We start from the raw sequence: 19,031 nt of genomic DNA on the forward strand, positions 1-19,031 counted from the left end.
TCTTGCAGGCCTGGGTAGAGAGAAACATTGGATAAATTCATTGCGCATATGAGATACCCCTACAGCGCCGCTTTAATGAGCCTTTTATACCCCTGCACAGCCCGTTCCAACTCTCCAACAGAAATGGCCTCATCATCCCCATGAGCAACATGAATAGTCCCAGGTCCATAAAGATACCTCTTCACCTTCTTGCCACCCCCATGAATCTCCAAAGCAGGAACATCCGTCCCATAGTTCACAGTAATAACATCAAACCCCTCAACATCAACATCAAGATGCTGAGGCGGCGCACCACCCCGATCCCCAAAATCAACAAAAACACCCCCCTCCCCTCCCGTCACAGCATCCACAGCCCTCTGAATAATCTCCCTCGTATCATCCGGCGTCCCAGCCGCAAGACGAACAGAAACAACCGCCTCCGCGTACGCCGGAACAATATTCCCCGCCTGCCCCCCAGAAACCACACCAATGTTCAGCGTCGAGCCATTAAACTTCTCGCTCCGCAGCAAGCCCCCCTGATCCGGATGCAGATTCTCCAAGGTATCGATATACTGCAGCACAGGCAGAATAGCTGAAATAGCACTTTTGCCTAGATGGGGATACCCCGAGTGCGCGGCTTTGCCTTGGGAAATAATCTTGAACGCCAGGTTCCCTTTGTGACCCGCCACAAGCTTAAGTTCAGTAGGCTCCCCGAAGATGATTGCGGAGTAGCTTGCTGGGTCTGGGTTGAGGTCTGAGTTTGAGAAATGTTTCATGCCGATGCCGGATTTCTCTTCGCCGACGTCGAATAAGAGGCCCAGCGAGGCATCGGGGTCCTGCTGGAGGGTTTCCAGGGCTGCGAATGTGATTGCTGCGACGCTGGCTTTTGCGTCTACAGTGCCGCGGCCCGCGATGATTAGGTCTTCCCTGTTAAAGGAGGAGGACGCGGACTTGGGTGCGTGCAGTGAGTATTCTATGAATGGAGGGACAGTGTCGATGTGGCTGGTTAATAGAACATCTGGGAACCGGTTTTCTCCCACGTAGGCGTAGACATTGAATCTTTCTTTTGTTGTTGCGTTGCCCGGAGTGACGATTTGTTTTTCGACGGTGAAGTTGTGCGAGGTGAGAAAGTTGATGATGTATTCACCAACGTCTCTTTCGTTCTCGCTAATTGAGGGGATTTTCACAATGTCTCTATGGAATGAGAGGAGGGGTGATGAGGCGATTATGCTGTCGAGGTGGGTTGTTGGTGCTGGTATTTCGTGTTGACTGTCCAGGAGTTGTTGTTGTGGCTCCAAAGCATGGGTTATGCCCGTGAGAACAGCAAGACTCCAAAGATAAGACTTTTTCATTTTGTTGGGTTGTTCTTGTTGTGTCTACTGTGATTCAATTGAGGTTTCTAAGAATTCCCCACGATCGGTGATGCGGAGAAAAGACACAGGGGATGTGATGCAGAGGTGAGGGGGCTGATTAATTCATCAGGTTATCTATCCCCGCAATGGCGTATTACTAGTGCTGCTTCTACCGTGAACTCTTGGAGCTGTATGATTCAATGTTCTCATTCCATTAAATTGTTTCATATACGAAAGACTATCGGTGTTATTTATAACTTGCGTGGTTATTACGAGGTATTCCAAGGCTGTACCACCGTACAACATTAAGCGTGCAGTTCACGAATTATCTATTTTCAAGGCCTTGGAAGAAACACCCACCTGGGCACACAGATAGCAGACCCTACCCATAACTTCTCACAATCTGACCCAATAGCTGGGTTCCATTTGTACAGCTCTGCAAACGTAATATCATACAAGCTCTCGATGCTGGCGCACGAATCACCATGAGCAACGGTATGATACTCGTCACAGTCATCTCTTGAGACAACAGTGTCGGCTGGGGTTGGAGCTGGTGAGGTGCTCGAGGTAGTTGTCTTTGTATTGGTGTCAACCCCGATACACAATGCGCGCTTATCATTCCCAGTGATATTTAGATAAAGCTTTGTATCGCAATCACCAGCAAGCCAAGGATTCCATGCAACCAAATCGGCTACTGTGAGTTCGAAGTCGTCTTTAATATCCGAACAAGTATAATCTAGATAGCATGTAATGCGTTAGTTCACCAGACTCTCGTGTCCCCTATTCTGCCTTTATGGTTCCCTGATTGGTTAGGGATATGCTTACCACCATTATTCATGTAGCCAGAAACCTGGGTAAAGCAGTTACAGTTTGACACAGTAGTGGGCTCCGTAGCGTTGATGGATAGACAAAAGCTGCCCGCGCTTTCGTCTGGGATTACTATGTTTCTTGTAAGTTGTTAGGATGCAAGACGACGGATGATGATTGAGGCTTACTGGAATCCTCGCTCCCCAACATGCAGTAGCTATAGCCGGGTTGCAAGGCGCAGGTGCTCACATTGCCTGAAAGAATCGGATTCCACTCCTTCAGCTGGTCCATAGAGACTTCGTAGGAACGCGAGAGATATAAGCAGGAGTTAAGCATTATCATCATCTTGTCCGTCACGTTGAACATAATGTTCGTTGTGTCCGTGTAGTTGCGGTACGCGGTACAGTTCGCTAGCGTGCCGGGCGCAGTCGGGTAGTATGTCGGAATATAGATATACCCCGGATCGCTGGTGGCAGTAGGAATCACATTGGCTGCCAGAGCCCCTTGACACTCGTTGCTCAACCCTGTATATGCTGCAAACATCCCGGTGTCGGCAAACTGCTGTGCCCATGAGATAGGCACAAGGCCTGCCAGGCCTGCAGCGACGAGCATCCGTAGCCCTGCCATTATGATCACTCAATATGTATGAAGGATATGCCCCGGGAGAAAAATAATCCAAAATTGAAATGTTAAGAGGGTGGACCTACAAGGAGCAAACTTTGGAAGCTGGATGGGGTAAGTCAAATATTTAATCTGCTCGCTTACATACATAAATATATATGCCAAATAATCATGAAAATATTCAGGGGAAACACATGCAGCCACCAAAAAAAAAAAAAAAAAAAATAGCCAGCTAGACCGTCCAAAATCGGGAAAGTGAACCCCCAGAAAAAACAAGCTTAACAGAATCGAGCTAGAGGCTCTAACCATTCCAGTGAACCGTGGTGTAATAATGTGGAGACTCATTTCGGGTGGTGCCGGATAGACCCTGAGGACCCTGATGCTCGAAATAGGTCCACCTTAGTAGGTCCGGGTATTAGGTCAATTCTTCTTCTCACCCCGATGAATATCAACATCATCCAACACCGCCTGATTCTCCTTCGCCGCCGCCAACCGAGTCCTCTTCAACTGTCTGGTATCGACATCAACCCTCCACGTAAACCCCCAAGTGATCACATTCATAACGATAGCCATACCAATGAATCCCATCGCGATTCCAAAGGACGTGGTATAATGTGGTGCGTACCGTGAATTAAACAGCTGAGAACCCACAGCCCCTCCAATCTGGCCATAGCTATTCGCAAAGGCGATTGCAAATGCAGAACCCGTTGCGCCTTCCGTAGTCTGCACACGCCAGGGCCACATCATTGTATACCTGAGAGACGTTAGCAGACATATCATGAAAGCAGAGATGAACGAAAGCAAAGTACATACCATGCTGTTGAAAATCCCCCCGCGATTATGGTTGCTGCGTATACGCCGCCGCTATTAGGGAAGGCATAGAGGACACCGTAGCATGCTTCGATGACTATCATGAAGCCCAGTGGGATGGCGGGTTGGGGAATGCGGCCTGTGTCGGCGAAAATACCGAAACCGACTGTTAGCATGACTGCGAAGACGGCTGATGGGATGTTGAGGAGTAGAGCTTTGCCCATGGACCTGAAACGTTTGTTAGAAATATGACCGTTTAGTATCCCATGGCAGGAGGTTTTTGACTCACGTGAAGCCAAGGTTTGCAATGACGGTTGGCTGGTAGAATGTAAGTCCCGTAGTTCCGATTGTGAAGAAGGCCCAACAGAGCAGGAACAGCCAGACTCTCTTGTTTTTCAATGTCGAGACGAGCTCTCGCATATCGAAGTTTGCTTCGGATGATCGAGGTGAGTTTCGAGGTAGACGGGCTTGAATGAATGCTTGTTCTTTCTCTGTTAACCAGGTGGCGGATGAAGGGACTAGAGATCGTTTAGCAGAATCCCAAACAACGAACCAAGCAAGCGACTCACAATCAGGTAAAAAGAAATAGGTGATGAAGCCCAGAACAACAGTGACAAGACCTTCTGTTAAGATAAGCCTTCGGAAGCTGTCAGTCTAACAAATCGTATTGCCCAGATGTACGCTGAAGATTTGACATACCATTTCCACCCTGACAAGCCACCAGTGGTCACTCCATTAAAGGCAAATGCGAGCACACCACTAATGACGGTACTAAAGCACCCGAGAAGCGTGACAAGAACAACGCGAGGAGCAATCTCATCCGGTCGGTACCAATAGCATAGATGCACAAGCATGCCGGGCCACAAGCCTGCCTCAAAAAGACCCAAGAAGAACCGAACAGTATAAAGACCTTGTCTGTTGACCACAGCAGCGTGACAGCAAAGGACAATACCCCACGAGACCTGGATTCGAGCTTGCCAGATCGAAGGTCGTACGCCCTTCAGAAGAAGGTTGGACGGCGCCTCTGCAAGGATGTAGGGGATCTTGAACGTGTCAGTGAATCGTTGGGTTTGCGGCGAACCTGCAAGGGAAACTGACGTAGTACATCGCTGTCACCAAGTTGTATTGATTACTGGTCATATTGAGTTCTGTCAATATGTTGTAAGGTGTCTTCTTGTCCATTGTCAGAGCATATGAAAGCTAAACCAATAGCCATGGTCAGTATACGCGCCATAACATTCCCACGGAAATTACCACCTCGGTGCACTCACGTTGGTGAAGTCGACGCTTTTCAACATGTACATCACTGCCAGCAATGGAAGTAGATGCCAGTCGATCCGTCGTAAGAGCCTTTTCTCTTCGTCGTAAGTGAGCGTAGCGCGCGCTCGCATCAAATCCGCATCGTATCCAGGGATGAAATCAGCCGACTCGGGGAGGAGTTTGTCGGCATTGCGATTAACACGATAGACATCAGTTCTCCCCGGAGCCGGGACTTCATCAACGACGGAATCATTAATTTTATCATCCTGGGAAATAGTAGTGGGTGGAATATTCTTTTCTCCAAGCTCATGAGACATTGTGTTGGGGAACTTGGGGCGGTTCAATTCGAGAAGGGGAAGCAATATGCCCAATCAACAATTTTCAAAAATAGAACAACAAAAACTAGAAGACCGACTTCGCAGTGATTTGAGAGCGCAGATCATGGCTTATCTGTGATGGGGGATGTGGTGCTTATTGGATGCGGGGGATGCATTTGTTATCTCTGGTGTCGATGGCGCGAGATGGAATATGCATTTCTCGGCATGGCGAGCGCACTAACAAGTGACATGGCGTAGTCCAACTACCCCACCTGTCAAAAAGATTTGCCGACAAGAAACCGAGTGTTTTTCTTTCTACTTCTTTTTACTCGGGAAAGTAATTAAGCGCATAGAATAAGACCAATTGGTCTATACGATGAAATGACTTGCAACATTCCAGAAGTATAGAGCTGATCGGCAGCCGGAGGTACAGTTAGTCCGGGCAGCTAGGTACTTTCTCTAAGTGTTCAGTCTCTTCGAGGGGGTAGTCAAGAATCAAGATGATCATTTCACATATCAAAAGCCTATCTTCAATCGATTTCGATATTCAGTCACACATAGAAAAGAAAAGTACAGAGTGGATGTAGCCCCTAAACACCGGCCAAGATGCAACTTGTAACACATCAGGAGAAAAAGGAAAAGGAGGAGAACGAATAAAAGCAATAGAGAAGAAGAGAGAAATGGGGAATCGTTGAAGGAATCAAGTGTAGAGCTGGCAGAAAATATCGCCCCACCTCCTATAAGCTTAAGTACTAGGTGACACTCACTGTCCCCGACGGGGACGTTTGTTGTCATTGCCCGAACGTTGGCCACGCTGACCTCCATCACCACCACCAGAATTATCGTCGGGATTGGGGCGTCCACGTTTGCGATGGCTTGAACCACCACCACTCTCTCGGTGATCACGATCACGTCCGCGGTCACCTCGGCGCTCTCGCTCACGATCGCGGTTCTCGGATCGATTACCGCGGTCTCCACCAGAGCTCCAGCGACGTGGGTTTTCATCGGTGGGCAATGGAGGCGGAGGGGGTGGAGGCGGCGGAGGTGGAGGTGCTCCCATTGACGAAGAAGGACGAATGCGACCCTCATTTTCGTTGGTATTGGAGTTCGCATTGACATTGTTAGAATTAGGGCCGCCTGTCTCTGATGGGCCATCATCTCGGTCTCGACGGTCTCGACGTCTGGCCTCTTCACGCGAGCTCGGGTTGCGACGCACAGAGTCGCGGGAATCAGTATGACGATCACGGTCCTTATCTTCTCGACCGGCGCCACCATCAACCTCGCCGCGTCGGTTCCGATCACGCTCGCGACGCTCTTCACGGCGACTGTTACCACTACTGTTCGTGGAATCTTCGCCACGACGTTCGCGACCCTCACGGTGACTGTCACGATCACGATCACGTCCCGAGCGTCGAGGCTCAGACGTAGGAGCATCATCAATCAAGTCACTACCTCGGCCACCGCTGCGGGAGTTATTGTCATCTCCAGATGCAGCTGGACCAGTGGGGGGACGGTTCGAAATTTGAGGAGAAGCGTTTACTGAAGCATTCGATTGTCGGTTTGCCCCTCGACTGCGAGATGGCGGGGTGGCAGTGACGCGATCAGCAGGGCTGTTTGTTTGCTGTTGCGCAAGCATGGTACTGAGCCCGGCAAACCGTTTATCACTGCGTCCGCGGTCGTTGCCCGACCCACGCGATCCTGATTGCCCACTGGGTGCGTTGGGTGCGTTAGGTGTGTTAGGTGCGTTACGGGGGCCGGAGGGGGGAGGCTGAGAGCCGTCAAAATTAAACTTAAGTCGATCAGGATGGATTCCCGAGGGTTCTCCCCGCTCGGAAGTTGGTGGTTGAGTGGCAGGAGTCTGAGCTGGTCCTACACGTCCACCTTGTTGCCGGCCGGGGCCTGTTGGCATTTGGTTGTCAGGGGTAGGAATTTTGCCATTGGCCAAGGCTGGAGCAGGCTGCGAATTAGGAGCGTTACGGCCATTTCGTCTGGACCGACTCGGCCCAGATGGAATATCATTCGGAGGAGGCTGCAACCGGCCGTGCTCCATATCTGGACCAGTTGGCGGGTCTCTTGATTCAGCGGCAACACGATCGCTGCGTGGACCCCTTGGGAGGTCATCGGAGCGGGGAGGCGGAGGGGGTGGCTGGTTAAAGCTGGCGGCACGGCGATCGTTGGGGAATCGCTCTGGGCGATTGGGTAACTCGGATCGTGGGGGAGACGGGCCGCGCGTTGGGTAGGGACGTCGATCATCTTTGTCTGGGCGAGCTGACTCGCCACGACGAGGACCGCTGCCAGGCCGATCAGGGTAATCAGGCATGAGCTCAGTTCGGACAGGAGGTTCAGGTCCATGGAAAGAATCAGAAGGACGCATGCGTCCTTGGCGATCCATAGGCCACTCCGGCTCCCTTGGCAAGCGTGCATCACGGTATGGTGGGCCACCGCGCATTGGATCATCTGGGAGGGGCCTCATCGGAAATTCGCGCTCACGATCCAAGGTACGTCCATGTCCTCTATTATCTCCAGGGGGTCCATCGAACGAACGAAGATGCTCGGGAGCATGGCGAGTTCGCGGGTTAAAGTCGTGTCTGTGACGGTCATCCACGGGTTCAGGACGTGCGGGTAACCTGCTGCTTTCGGGCAACCTGCTGCCTTCGCTAATTCGGGGACGACGCGCTTGTTCCCGCGGATCGATGCGGTCAGACTCTGGACGTTTCGGGATATCTGGCATGTGTCCTGAATCTGGAGCGCGGGAGGTTGGCCGAGGCCGCGATTGCGGGTCCGCCTGGCCGTGTTGTTCTGCCGACAGACGGCTAATGTGTGTTGAGTCCCCACTGATGTCCATTGAGTAATATTTGGTGGTTGAATCTTGAGCATTCTCAGCTTGAGATGTTGATACGGAATTTTGCGTAGCCTCGGCAGACTCTGCAATTTTGGCGTCTTCGATCTCACCATCCTCAACTTCAGTCCTGCCAGGTGCATCTTGCTTCATATCAGTGGATCTAGTGTTGAAGTCAGTTGATGAGTCGTTGGTCGGACTTCCTTTCTCTCGCATATGGCGACTTACTCTTGGGTTGTGGGCTGGAATTCAGGCGCTGAAGCATTCAAGTGCGTCGGGGTGGAGGATCCTCCAGGAGGTTGGGAACCAGACTTGGGCTGTCCAGGTTCACCCGGCAGGGTCTTGACAAGGTTAAACTCTTGGGGAAGCATCCACTTCTTCTCTCGCCGATTGAGATCTCCAATAAGTGAGGCGGCAGGAATCTTGACATCATCTCTTTCATCGTTCTTGCTCAAGCTGTTCACACAGTTCAGCATATCACGGCCAATCCAGTTAACAGCCGGGAAATTGACAACAACAGCCTTGAGAACACTGATAGCATTGCGAATGTGCATATATTCTCCACCATTGAGGCAAGTCTTCAGTGCATTTGAGAACAAGCGGTGCCACTTGTACAGCAAACGCCGGAAATCCTCAAACTCCAAAAACATTACTGGAACGCCTTCGGGGTCCACATTCTTAGCAAATCCAGGAAGGTCTCGCTTGGCACCAAATGCTTCCTTCTCGTAGACAGACTTATCAGCGTGCCAGCGACCAAGGTCCCGCAGGACCTCATTCAGGAACCGTCCAAGATTATCAGCCTCGTTTGAAGTACAAAGGAAGATGAGTGCTGTGAGCCGTTGTTCACGGAATAGTTGGTCAATCAAACCGACAGTTCGGAAGTTGGGAGTGCCGGAGCTGTGCAGGAACTTGAGCATTTTGAATGAGAAAAATGCGTCGATGGGGGACAAGAACAAGCGAGGAATGAAGCATTGCTCCAGGAGTGCGACGTTCAGTGCATCGTGCTTAAGGCGCATGCCAGCGAACCAACGGTCTTTCTCCTTTTGCAACCGTTTCCTAGTCTGATCATACGTCTTCAAATGGTGCTTGTTCTCGTCAAGAATTCGATCTTGAAGCTGAGTGATCTGCTTCTTTTCTTGCTCCTTCCGTTTCGTGCCAGCCATACTCAGATCCGAGCGATCATTGTTGATCATGATCATTCGGCGCTTCAGTCGATCAATCTCATCTTCGTAGGATTTTCCAGGAACATGTACATCGTAAAGACATAGCTGCCAGAAAGTTGCGTAGAAATGCGGTCCGACTACATCCCAGATTTCAACAGGCAAGACAGACCTGACGTTATCGATCAAGTCTTGCATCACAGGGTTGGCAGACAATGGACCTAGAGAAGCTGAGGAAGGCGTGGTGTTCTCATCTTTGTCAACCTCCATGCCTGTTTCCACTGCGGTCTCATCCGATTTTTCCGCCTTTGCCTCTCCGTCATCGGTATTGTCCATCTGTACATCTTCAATTTGATTGCTTTCTTTGGTAGAAGGTTCGACCTCCTGTCTTGAGTGTTCAAAGTCAGCAATCTTTTGGGAGACGCTGATTCGTCGAATCCAGAAAGCAATTTCCGGTTGAACGCCGAATTCTTTAATCAAAGAGGCAAGGTCGGGGACAAAAGAGTCAAACTCATCTATTGTCAAGTTGCTGCGCAGGAGATCAAGGTACTGTGTAAGAATGCGGTGAATCTCGTCGAAAATATTTCCGAGCAACTTGAGCTCGGACGATGTCTCGTTAAAAACACAAGTGAGACGCTCCTGGGCGATTGCAACCAAAAGTTGACCGGCCAGTCGGGTATTGGTCAATGACTTGACCAAACGCCTGGAGGTAATCTTTGACAAGTGGCGCTTATCAAGCAGCTGCAGGATTGTCTGTGACTGAAGCAATGTACCACCTGCCATCGCTTGGATCTGGTTGTCATTGAAGTTGGTGTCGGAAATGATACCAGCCATCGAACTAATTAACTGTTCTAGAACGATGAGGTCGGTTGAGTTGTTATGGCGTAGCTGCTCCACGACATACTGAAGCAGCGGACTTGGGTCCATGACTGGATATCGCTTGAATGTTCGGCCTGCAAAGGCGGCCAAAGCATTCAACCAACGACTGGTGAGCAAGCCACCATCCTGTACACGACTTCTTCCTTTTTGACCAAGAGAGTTGATCAGTGACCAAGTCAAGATATCATAGCCCAGGTCTGTGAAGAACCGAGCACACTCTACCACGACGTCGATAAGGTTCTCGTACGACTCAATTTGGCTGATGGCCACATTGATGACGATGCCTGGGTTGGCATAAGCAATCTTGGCAAGTGCACGCGCCATAGGCTTGACAGTAGTTTTGCTCAGCCTCTTTAGAACGTCCTTGGTCTCGGCTCTTGCTTGATCAAAGGCGGACTTGATATCAGGTAGTCTGGACGTCTGGCCCGAGTACCACTCGGCGTACATGTTGTACCGAACATCACGAGGGAAGAAACTGATGAGATCATACACCTCGTTCACAATACCAGCATTTGCCTTGGTCAAACTCAGAGAGGGAAGTAGAAGGCGCTTGCACAGGTCTCGCCAGCGAGTTCTGTTCTCTTCTGAACCATCATGGGTCAGACTGTGCTTACCAATGCGCGCGAGCTTGGCTAGTAAGGTTGTATCTTGTCCAATCTTGTGGCCAGATAGATTAAGGAAAGAGGAGCAAAGAGCAAATACATCATCAACGGATTGGCAGATCGGAATATTGTCTGCCCAGTCGTCCCAATAAAAGCGGTAGTCGGTTCCATCACTGGTGTCTTCTTTGTCCAACTGAGCCCATCTAAGAACTCGTCGTGCAGGGGGCTGTACAAATCGAAGCTTGCCCTTTGCCATACCGGATTGGTCTGTGCTCAATATTTGTTGTTGGCCAGGGAAAGTTTCCGAAGGGTTCGTGGCAGGGTTAACGGGACGCAGGGGTGCGTAGACCTTGCTGAGACAATGGTGGAGGATGCGATGGATGAAATCAGGAAGTTCGGGGAATCCATCCATAAGCCATGGAAATTTACTCATAACAAAGAGAGCCTCGGGGATGGCACCGATGGCCAAAAGGCTCTTCAATAGCAAGACCTTTTGATCTGATGGTTCTGGAAGGTCGTCCTCTATTCTTGCTGATTGTTTATCGGCGTCTTGGTCTTTTGATGGGGTGGCCATTCGTGTCTCCGAGTCGCGAAGACGAATTGGCGGAGCTGTGTCATCTGTGAGAGCACCAGCCATCATGAGAGCATTGACTCCACCTCCTGGTCGCGCGGCCTTTTCTCGTTCCGCTTTCTCTGTCATTTTTTCCGTCTTGAGCGCATCCATGGATTCATCGGGTCTCCAAAGATGGGCATAGAGATCACGGAGCGAGATGAATCCTACTTTAATAAGGAGCGCAGCCAGATAGATGAGATTGTCAGGCAAGACATCGGACTTGGTCCGAGCTGTGGAAGAGTAAAATCGCAGCTTGAATCCGAGCAGATGGGCGGCGACTCGGTTACCCTTTGGTGGTAATGTTCCTGTCTCTTGAACCCAGGCCTTTGTTGCATCTTCCTCTTCAGGGAGACTGTTGGGTTCTGGAAGTACAGCCAGTTTTTCTTCATCTGAAAGTGGCTTGCGACCAAGCTCAAAGAACGCTTGGATTCCAACCTGGCGCGCACGATCCCAGAATTCTCGATCTCGCTGCTCATTCGCTTTCATGGTCTCGGCCCGTTCCTCTTCAGTGGTGACCCACCCTGATGATCCAGGGAGAGCCCAAGTCGGCAGGCCTGAGGTACGTTGGATTCCTTCAACTGCGTAAAGTGGGTCCTCTTTCGGCCACCAGGAGCTGGCGCGAAGCAGCTTGACGAAGAAGCGGTATTGCTTGACAAGAACGGCTGCAAAGACGTCTAATGTCACATCAAGAACTCGACCAACATCCATATCAAAGGCTCCGATCATGGCCTTCACTCGTTCGAATGTATCTTCAACCACCTCGCTGGAAGGTCTTTCATTGTTGCTGGTTGTGAAGAGTTCTGTGAGTAGTTTCGAGTAGCCCTCGGACTCTTCACGTAGGAGATTGTAATTTGATTGTCGGTAAAGCAAGTTGGTCTGTTTGCGAATACCCATGCGCGCAAATGTCTCACGAACCAATCCCAATGACTGTAATAGCGGTGTTTCAAGTTGAAGGCGCATGAGATCAGGGGGTATAGCGGTCGCGAAGACGAGGGGCTTAAGAGCAGGATTGGATGTGTCGGCGTCCGTAACAATTGAAAGCGTGTCAAGGAATAAAGAGCGCGAATCAAGCTGAGAGCTTGAAGACTGATGTCCATTCACATCCATATCCACATCTTGTGATGTGCTTTTCTCTTCAAGGATACTCTTGATGGCGGAACCGGCTTCGGACGGGGAAAGGCGACCGTAAATCGCAGACCGAATAAGCTCCTGGAAGATCGACGCTAGGCGCGGAATATCCTGTTGTGAACGAGTCAAGGTCCCTTCTTCCACGACCTTCTGCTTTCCTACTGAGGACCAGTCTTTGACATCGGCATCTGTGATGTACTCGTAATCATAGGGAGGAGGAGGGCCAGTGGGGCGAGTGACGGGAGTGACGGTGACCTCGGAACCGGATCGGGATGTAGGTCGCGGCTGTGAATGGAGGATGGGGGTATTAGGCGCAGGCGAAGGTGAAGCTTGAGTAACCAAGGAATCGCCATTGGTCTGCGAGGTCTCTGGGACATCCTTGGGTTGAGCCGGCGGGGGAGGAGACATTGCGCTGGGTCCTCTCTGCTGGGAACTCGAAAAATTCTGATTGTCGTAAGACTGGCGGTTGGAATTGTTTCGGCCACCAGGCCCGCGGTTGGATTGCCGACGGGATCTTTCACGTCCGTCCTGCTGGTCTCGTGGGGAATTTGGCGGATGACCGCCGCCTGCCATATTGAGCGCGCCGGGGCGATGGGGTGAGGGTCGCGGACTTTCGGTATTCGGAGAGTAGTTGTTCCAGTTACGATCAGCGCGTTTCCTCTTGCCTCCCTGCCCGGGTGCCATGGCGGTTGGATGGCAGGGTTAGACGCAGAGGGCGGAGACGGTCGGTTGAGATGTTGGAAGGTTGCAGCTCATGAGGGTTTGAGTCTGAAAGAACGGCGCAGAATGATTGTCAGCAATTGAGAGAAACGGAAAAGATTGAAGGGGTAGAATTCAAGGACAAGTAAAGTCACATACCAATAATAAGTCTGGTCTAATAGCTATTAGGCGAGTGCGGCGCGGAAAGCAGCGATGGAAATGAAACGATTGATAAAGCTCGGAGCAAAGAAGGAGCCAAGGACTTTGACACCTGAGGTGTCCACAATCACTCCGGATTGCAAACATTGAATTTTTGGAGCCTCATCTTTCACTGATGTATGTTCACCTTATGAATTGATGCGTCTTTCTTACTTTGTGTCATCCACTCCAAGATCACAATGCAATCATTGGTCATTCATCAAATAATGTCACTAAAATTGATCACTCACTACTAGTACAGATAAAACCTATCAAATATGTACGAGCTAGTACATAACACTCTCCTCTTCACTATTCGGGTACTTGCGCAAAATTCCATCACATGATTTCAAATGTTCTTCAGTTGGGTAGTGAATGGTATATAGTCGAAATTAATACATGAAGGATCTGGCAATGAGGACAATATCTATCTTAAGTACTAAGTTTACACTCTTTTCCTGGGAGCACTAAGTACTAGGTACTCATCTCGAGTGCTGAGTGTATACCCATTGATCTCAAGTGAAAAGGTATGACTAAAATACTTACATACTACCAAACGAAAACACGTGCTGAATATCCCAACCTTGTAAGCTTCAACCGATGGAGGTCAAATCTGGAAAGTCCAATCCAGACAATAATTGATAAACCGAAAGAAAAAACCATCAGAGCATTTTGATAATCTTCCTTGATTGTTTCATTTTCAAACTTCACTTTAGCAGATCGAAAAATGATGATAAGATCCGCTAGATAATCATGGTGGGTGTCATGGTGCTCGTATCATACATACACAAACCTTGGAAATCAAGTCCTCAGTACGATCCGAACCCTTAAAGCCCGAGTGCCTTAGCCTCGAGAGCAACAATGTCAGGAATCAACTCAATCAACTTCGGCTGTTTAGGCTCCCATCCAAACAGCTTTCGCGCTCGCAGAGAGTGGCCTCGAGAGTTCGATCCCCAAGCGTAGATACCAACCGACAAGACCTCTGTAGTCTGATCATAATCCAAAGACTCAACTTCGGGAGATTCAATGTACTTCTGGTCAAAAGCAGCCTGGGCGACAGCACGCTGAATATCACCCCAAACAAACGGGCCATTTTCAACCAGGTAGTAACCCTTATCATCCCAGGTGGCCTTGCCACCGCCAATGGCAGCCGCATCGCCGAGCGCAAGGTAGACCTCACTCAAATCCTGAACGTGGATTTGGTGCCAGACATTCTCACCCTTGCCAACCAACAAGCCCTTTCCGCGCTTGATCACGGCCGAGCTGAGCAGGTAAGCCTGGAGGCTTTTGGTGTTCACAGGTCCACGGCCTTGGCCGTAGATCGTGGGCGGGCAGACGATGGCAGTGTGGGCGCTAGTGGGGTTTTGCTTGCTGATGTTGAGGATGATTTCGTCCACGTTGCGGTGGAATGCGTCTTCGGGCAGGTTGACAAGCTCGTCGACTCCATCCCAATCGTTATATTGCTTGGGACGCTCGATACCATACGATTTGGCACGCTGATCCTCGACGGTCAAGATACCTGTTCCAGATGTATGGATGAGCCAGAGTGGGCGCTCAGAGGTGTGATGTTTAGCGCCTTTGGCAATGCTCTCGGCAGCAGCGACATGGTCGCAATCAGCGAAGTCTAGATGGCCAAGTCAATAAGCTGTACCAATGTAGCCGAAATTGACCTAGCAGGAAAAACTAACGGAAGACAATATCGGCCTTCTTGACCTCCTCTTCAATGATGTCGGATGAGTCCAGGTCGCCGTGTACAGTTCGGATCTTGGGGTATTTGCTGGACAGGACAGCGGCCTTGTCCTTGTTGCGGACCAAGGCTGAAAGCTCCCAATCGGGATGGGCATTGCTGATGGCATAAAGACCATCGCCGCCAATGTATCCGGTGGTACCAGTACTGCGGATTCAATCAGAGAAAACTGTCACAGTTCCCAAGTGGGGTGAGCTGGGTGACGTACATGAAGACCTGAGGAGCCATATTGGGTGCTATTTTGGTTGTTGGTGAAGGATATTTTTTGAGGTTGAACTAGGAAGTAGAAGAAGTAAGAAGTTGAAGCGGGGAAAGAACTCCGGTCCCGTCAATCCCGATCTGTGGCGTTGAAATCAAATATGTACCTCAATGAAGGAACTTGGACCGAAATGGATGCCAAAAGTGGGCAAAAGTGGGGGGGACGTGAAGTTGATCTCCGACTCGAAGAATCTCCGAGAAGTTTAGTGGTCTCCCTCTTTACGACTTGGGTACTTGCAAAAATCTCGTCACATGAATTCTCTCAGTTGGTGGTTTAAAGGTACGATATGAAAGTAGTAGGCACTGAGTCCCTAGAGAGTACAGAATGTAGTACCTATCTCCTTGAGTACTCTTCTCCAGTACTGAGCAAGTACTCACCTGGCACATGAAGTACTGAGTATATACCCACCCCAACATTTGAAATATTAAGTACGGAGGATACATGTATACACTTCAAAACGTTCAATTCCCTCAATGCTAAATTCCCTCAATCCTACCATCAATATAGGTACCGTACCTACCGAAATACCGGGGACTTGAACTGCGCGCCGCGCTCTTTAGTTGTACCATCCATCAGCGCACCCCGCAAGATGACAAATTCAACCCCGCGCAAGCCAACATAAGTACAACCATGCATCCCTGTTAAAGCTGATATTGGCAGCCCAGCCTACCTGAATATACACCCCCACTCTTAAACGATGATCTCAGGGAGCTGCGCATGCAACCACGTTCGTTACACGGCCGATATTCCCCCAACGGCACTGGTCAACTGCCATTGCTCAACCTGCCGCAAACAAGCCGGTGCCCCCTACCAGGCTTTCTTGCATTTCCCTCTCAGTGCAATCAAATGGCAAGTCGAGCCTACGAAATGGCAGTCCAGTGAAAGCGCTTCACGAACATTCTGTCCCCGATGTGGTTCGACCATGAGTATGTCCTTGCATTCGTCGCCGGACTTCATAGGAATAGTGGCAGGGACGATTGATGATGGAACGATTGTTCCACCAGCATCCGCGCATATTTTCTTGGAGGATAAAGCGCCGTGGTACGAAATCCCTGAAGATGGAGCCGAAAGATGGCAGGGTTGGAGGGAATAGGCTATGTAGGATAACATGTGGGCTCCAACCTGTTGTGGAAGAAGGTATCTTGGATGCATACAGATGTCCGATGACTGGACTAATCAAGGAGACATCATGATATGTGTATTCGAAGGAGAGAGAGAGAACATTGAAGTTCCCTTTTATACACTGATATGACTGGTAGAAAGATTCTTTTACCCCCAATCACCCTTCAGAGCTTAACACCTGGGCAGTTACCATGATATATTTTACTAAATGTAAGTGCACCAGTGCATTCAAGTGCTGATGGTCCACCGCCGGTACTCGGCCGGTAGTCGGCTGGTCCCTGGACCATGGATTTTGATGCATCCAAACAATCATAGAATTTAGGCCAACAGACCTGCAAATCAAAGGAACAATAGGAACGGGGAGTTATAATAAAAAGGCAAAGGGGAATCACGAAGTCGTGTCCAGGCTACATGTACAAAATCATCGTAACTCGGAAAAACTTAATCAGAAAGTGCTGGTAGCCAGCCGGCTGGCGGCGTTGCGAGCATCCAGTCGGTCATCGTCGTCCTCAGCAATAGAATCGACCTTGCTAGTAGAACGTACACGCCCCGGACCAGACTCAAAGCTCTCCTCACCCTCCTCCTCGCCGGTAGCCGTCAAACTACCGCTCCGGCCGCTGTCAACGCGACGGGGAACGCCACTCCAGGCATCACCCTTGGGACCCTGACTGGAGGAGATGTTAGGTCTGCGCTGTGCCGGGTGTGATTCACGGCCCAGCCTGCTCAAACCACCAGATGAATCAATGGCGCGGACATCAGGTCGAACACTCTCGAGAGTTGCCAAGGTCCGGCGCTCTGCCTCAATTTGGCGCAAAGTATACTCTCGCAGACTAGACAGAAGATCGTTGGTGGTGCGGTCGAACCAGCGGCGCTTTTCTTGCAGAAGATTTCCAGTAACGCGCTGGGTGCGCTTCGTCAAGTACTCCTCCTGGTTCTGTGCCTCCTCGAGGGCATTGATGGCTTCATCAACCTTATCTGGGCGCACTGATGAGCTAACCTTCAATCGATCTGCTGCGGCGCGCTTGCTCTGGGCAGTCTGTCGAGCTTGGAGAAGGTCGCGTAGCAAGATGTGACGGTTGGTCAAGGTCTCCTTGACAATAAAAGCATCCTGGGAGTGGTAGCTCAATGGTTCCCCGAGAGTAGTGGCTTCTGCGGTGGCCTGCACAGCATGGAAGTCACCCACAGTCTGAACAACCTTGCCCAACTTGCGATAGGCAGCAGCTAAACCTGAATGTGTCTCCTGGACGCTCATTTGGCCAATCTTCACTCCGAAATCGGACTCAGCCAGACCAAGACCTATAACCGTCAGCTTTTGTCATGGGTACGGAATAGTGTCTAAATAACATACCGCGACGGCCCTTTACAACACGGTCTACTTTATGACTGGTATCCATTGAGGCCAAGTAAAGCATCTTCACGACGGGGCGAGCTGACTGGAGCTCGGGTGTATCATCTGGTGGAGGAGCAAACTGCTTCAACATCTTTCGTCGCACTCCAGTGGCCGGTTGCTTCATTCGAACCACTGGACTATAGCCAAAATCGCTTTCCACGAACAGCACGACCTCGTCGTCATGAATGAGGACATCGTTGCTTAAAATGGTATTGAGCCATCTTTGCATTGACGCTTTAACTCGAGCTTCATCCTCATCAGTGCCTGCACCGGCTGGGGTCACCGGTGCTGGGACAGCGGGGACAAGACATTCCGGGTTGGCCGAGATCAAATGGTCGGCGAGTTTAGTGAATTCGGCGTGAGTGCGGCGGACATCGCGGTATTGGGTAGTGCGAAACTTGGGAATATTGGTCTATATCAAATAAAGTAGGGTCATTAGTGCGCTATTCCAGTTGAGTGCACCCGTGCATATTGGAGAATCGACTCACGTGGACCTCGAAGCGGAGAATCGGGTCTTTCTTTCCTGTCCTCTCCAACCCGGTAATCTTGGCTTGGATCTTGTACGCCGGAGCGGGAGGGCGGGAAGTTGGACGCTGCCCTGTCTGATAATTCTGGTAGTGTGCGGGGATCTGTGAATGCTGTTGAGAGCTGTCTAGGGGAGACTGTCCCTCGGCAAAATCCGGGTCACCCAATTGAGCGCTCTGAAGTTGCGCCGAGAGGTCTGGAGATTGGGGAACTGGCGCCTGGCTCCCATACGCCTCCTCTCTCTCCTGGCCAGGCAAAGGGGACGACGGGATGTCGCTGTTGTTGGAGGCGGGGAATGTGTTGCGGTCAGCGCGCGGAGAGCCCCAGGGTGAGGGGCCCGCGGGGTGTTCGGGATCAGTCGAGACAGCCGAGTAGTCCATCTTGGTTGAGGTGTTATGCAAGGAGTGGTTTGCAACGGGATTGAAGGGTCGGGCGAGCTGCTAGTGGATTGTAGGCGTCAGTATTAATGGCTGGGGATCGACCCCCACAGTAATCAACGGCTAGCTCTCAGCCAGGAACGTACATTGGGCAGCTTAAGTGAACGAGCAGGCGGGTATTTAGAAGTTCATGACAAATAGAAAACAAAGAAAATGGGAGTAGAAAGTCAAATCGAGCAAGTCAAGGACCGAGATTTGTACAATGGAAGAGACAGAGGGAGAAGGAGAGGTTGGAGCGAGTTACGTATGGGCGATCGGAAATGCCAAGCCCGCTTTCACTTCCGTCG

At 50.5% G+C, this 19,031-nt stretch overlaps 7 protein-coding genes across 7 annotated transcripts; 1 reads left to right on the plus strand and 6 right to left on the minus strand.

The window, feature by feature from the left end:
• Positions 1 to 59: 59 nt before the first annotated feature.
• Positions 60 to 1,331, minus strand: N7466_009601 (M20 family metallopeptidase; the record flags this gene model as incomplete). The annotated part of the gene is made up of 1 exon (XM_057168990.1): positions 60 to 1,331. The coding sequence occupies one exon, from the start codon at positions 1,329 to 1,331 to the stop codon at positions 60 to 62; it is 1,272 nt and encodes a 423-aa protein (XP_057017696.1).
• Positions 1,332 to 1,666: 335 nt separating this feature from the next.
• On the minus strand, positions 1,667 to 2,765 carry N7466_009602 (LysM peptidoglycan-binding domain-containing protein; the record flags this gene model as incomplete). Its single annotated transcript, XM_057168991.1, has 4 exons — positions 1,667 to 1,691; positions 1,740 to 2,067; positions 2,157 to 2,270; positions 2,327 to 2,765. 4 exons carry the CDS (start codon positions 2,763 to 2,765, stop codon positions 1,667 to 1,669), a joined length of 906 nt encoding a protein of 301 aa, XP_057017697.1.
• A 414-nt stretch (positions 2,766 to 3,179) lies between these two features.
• On the minus strand, positions 3,180 to 5,146 carry N7466_009603 (pantothenate transporter; the record flags this gene model as incomplete). The annotated part of the gene is made up of 7 exons (XM_057168992.1): positions 3,180 to 3,513; positions 3,573 to 3,797; positions 3,859 to 4,087; positions 4,139 to 4,206; positions 4,269 to 4,612; positions 4,668 to 4,769; positions 4,841 to 5,146. The coding sequence occupies 7 exons, from the start codon at positions 5,144 to 5,146 to the stop codon at positions 3,180 to 3,182; spliced, it is 1,608 nt and encodes a 535-aa protein (XP_057017698.1).
• Positions 5,147 to 5,909: 763 nt separating this feature from the next.
• On the minus strand, positions 5,910 to 13,051 carry N7466_009604 (putative THO complex component (Rlr1); the record flags this gene model as incomplete). Its single annotated transcript, XM_057168993.1, has 2 exons — positions 5,910 to 8,148; positions 8,214 to 13,051. 2 exons carry the CDS (start codon positions 13,049 to 13,051, stop codon positions 5,910 to 5,912), a joined length of 7,077 nt encoding a protein of 2,358 aa, XP_057017699.1.
• A 1,040-nt stretch (positions 13,052 to 14,091) lies between these two features.
• N7466_009605 (putative nucleoside-diphosphate-sugar epimerase) lies at positions 14,092 to 15,239 on the minus strand (the record flags this gene model as incomplete). The annotated part of the gene is made up of 3 exons (XM_057168994.1): positions 14,092 to 14,888; positions 14,953 to 15,158; positions 15,220 to 15,239. 3 exons carry the CDS (start codon positions 15,237 to 15,239, stop codon positions 14,092 to 14,094), a joined length of 1,023 nt encoding a protein of 340 aa, XP_057017700.1.
• A 728-nt stretch (positions 15,240 to 15,967) lies between these two features.
• Positions 15,968 to 16,363, plus strand: N7466_009606 (GFA family protein; the record flags this gene model as incomplete). The annotated part of the gene is made up of 1 exon (XM_057168995.1): positions 15,968 to 16,363. The coding sequence occupies one exon, from the start codon at positions 15,968 to 15,970 to the stop codon at positions 16,361 to 16,363; it is 396 nt and encodes a 131-aa protein (XP_057017701.1).
• A 474-nt stretch (positions 16,364 to 16,837) lies between these two features.
• N7466_009607 (retromer subunit VPS17) lies at positions 16,838 to 18,687 on the minus strand (the record flags this gene model as incomplete). The annotated part of the gene is made up of 3 exons (XM_057168996.1): positions 16,838 to 17,688; positions 17,741 to 18,194; positions 18,271 to 18,687. The coding sequence occupies 3 exons, from the start codon at positions 18,685 to 18,687 to the stop codon at positions 16,838 to 16,840; spliced, it is 1,722 nt and encodes a 573-aa protein (XP_057017702.1).
• Positions 18,688 to 19,031: the final 344 nt, after the last annotated feature.

The sequence above is a fragment of the Penicillium verhagenii genome (genome assembly GCF_028828195.1).
Source record: "Penicillium verhagenii strain IBT 33310 chromosome Unknown utg000009l_segment0_segment0, whole genome shotgun sequence".
NCBI lineage: Eukaryota > Fungi > Ascomycota > Eurotiomycetes > Eurotiales > Aspergillaceae > Penicillium > Penicillium verhagenii.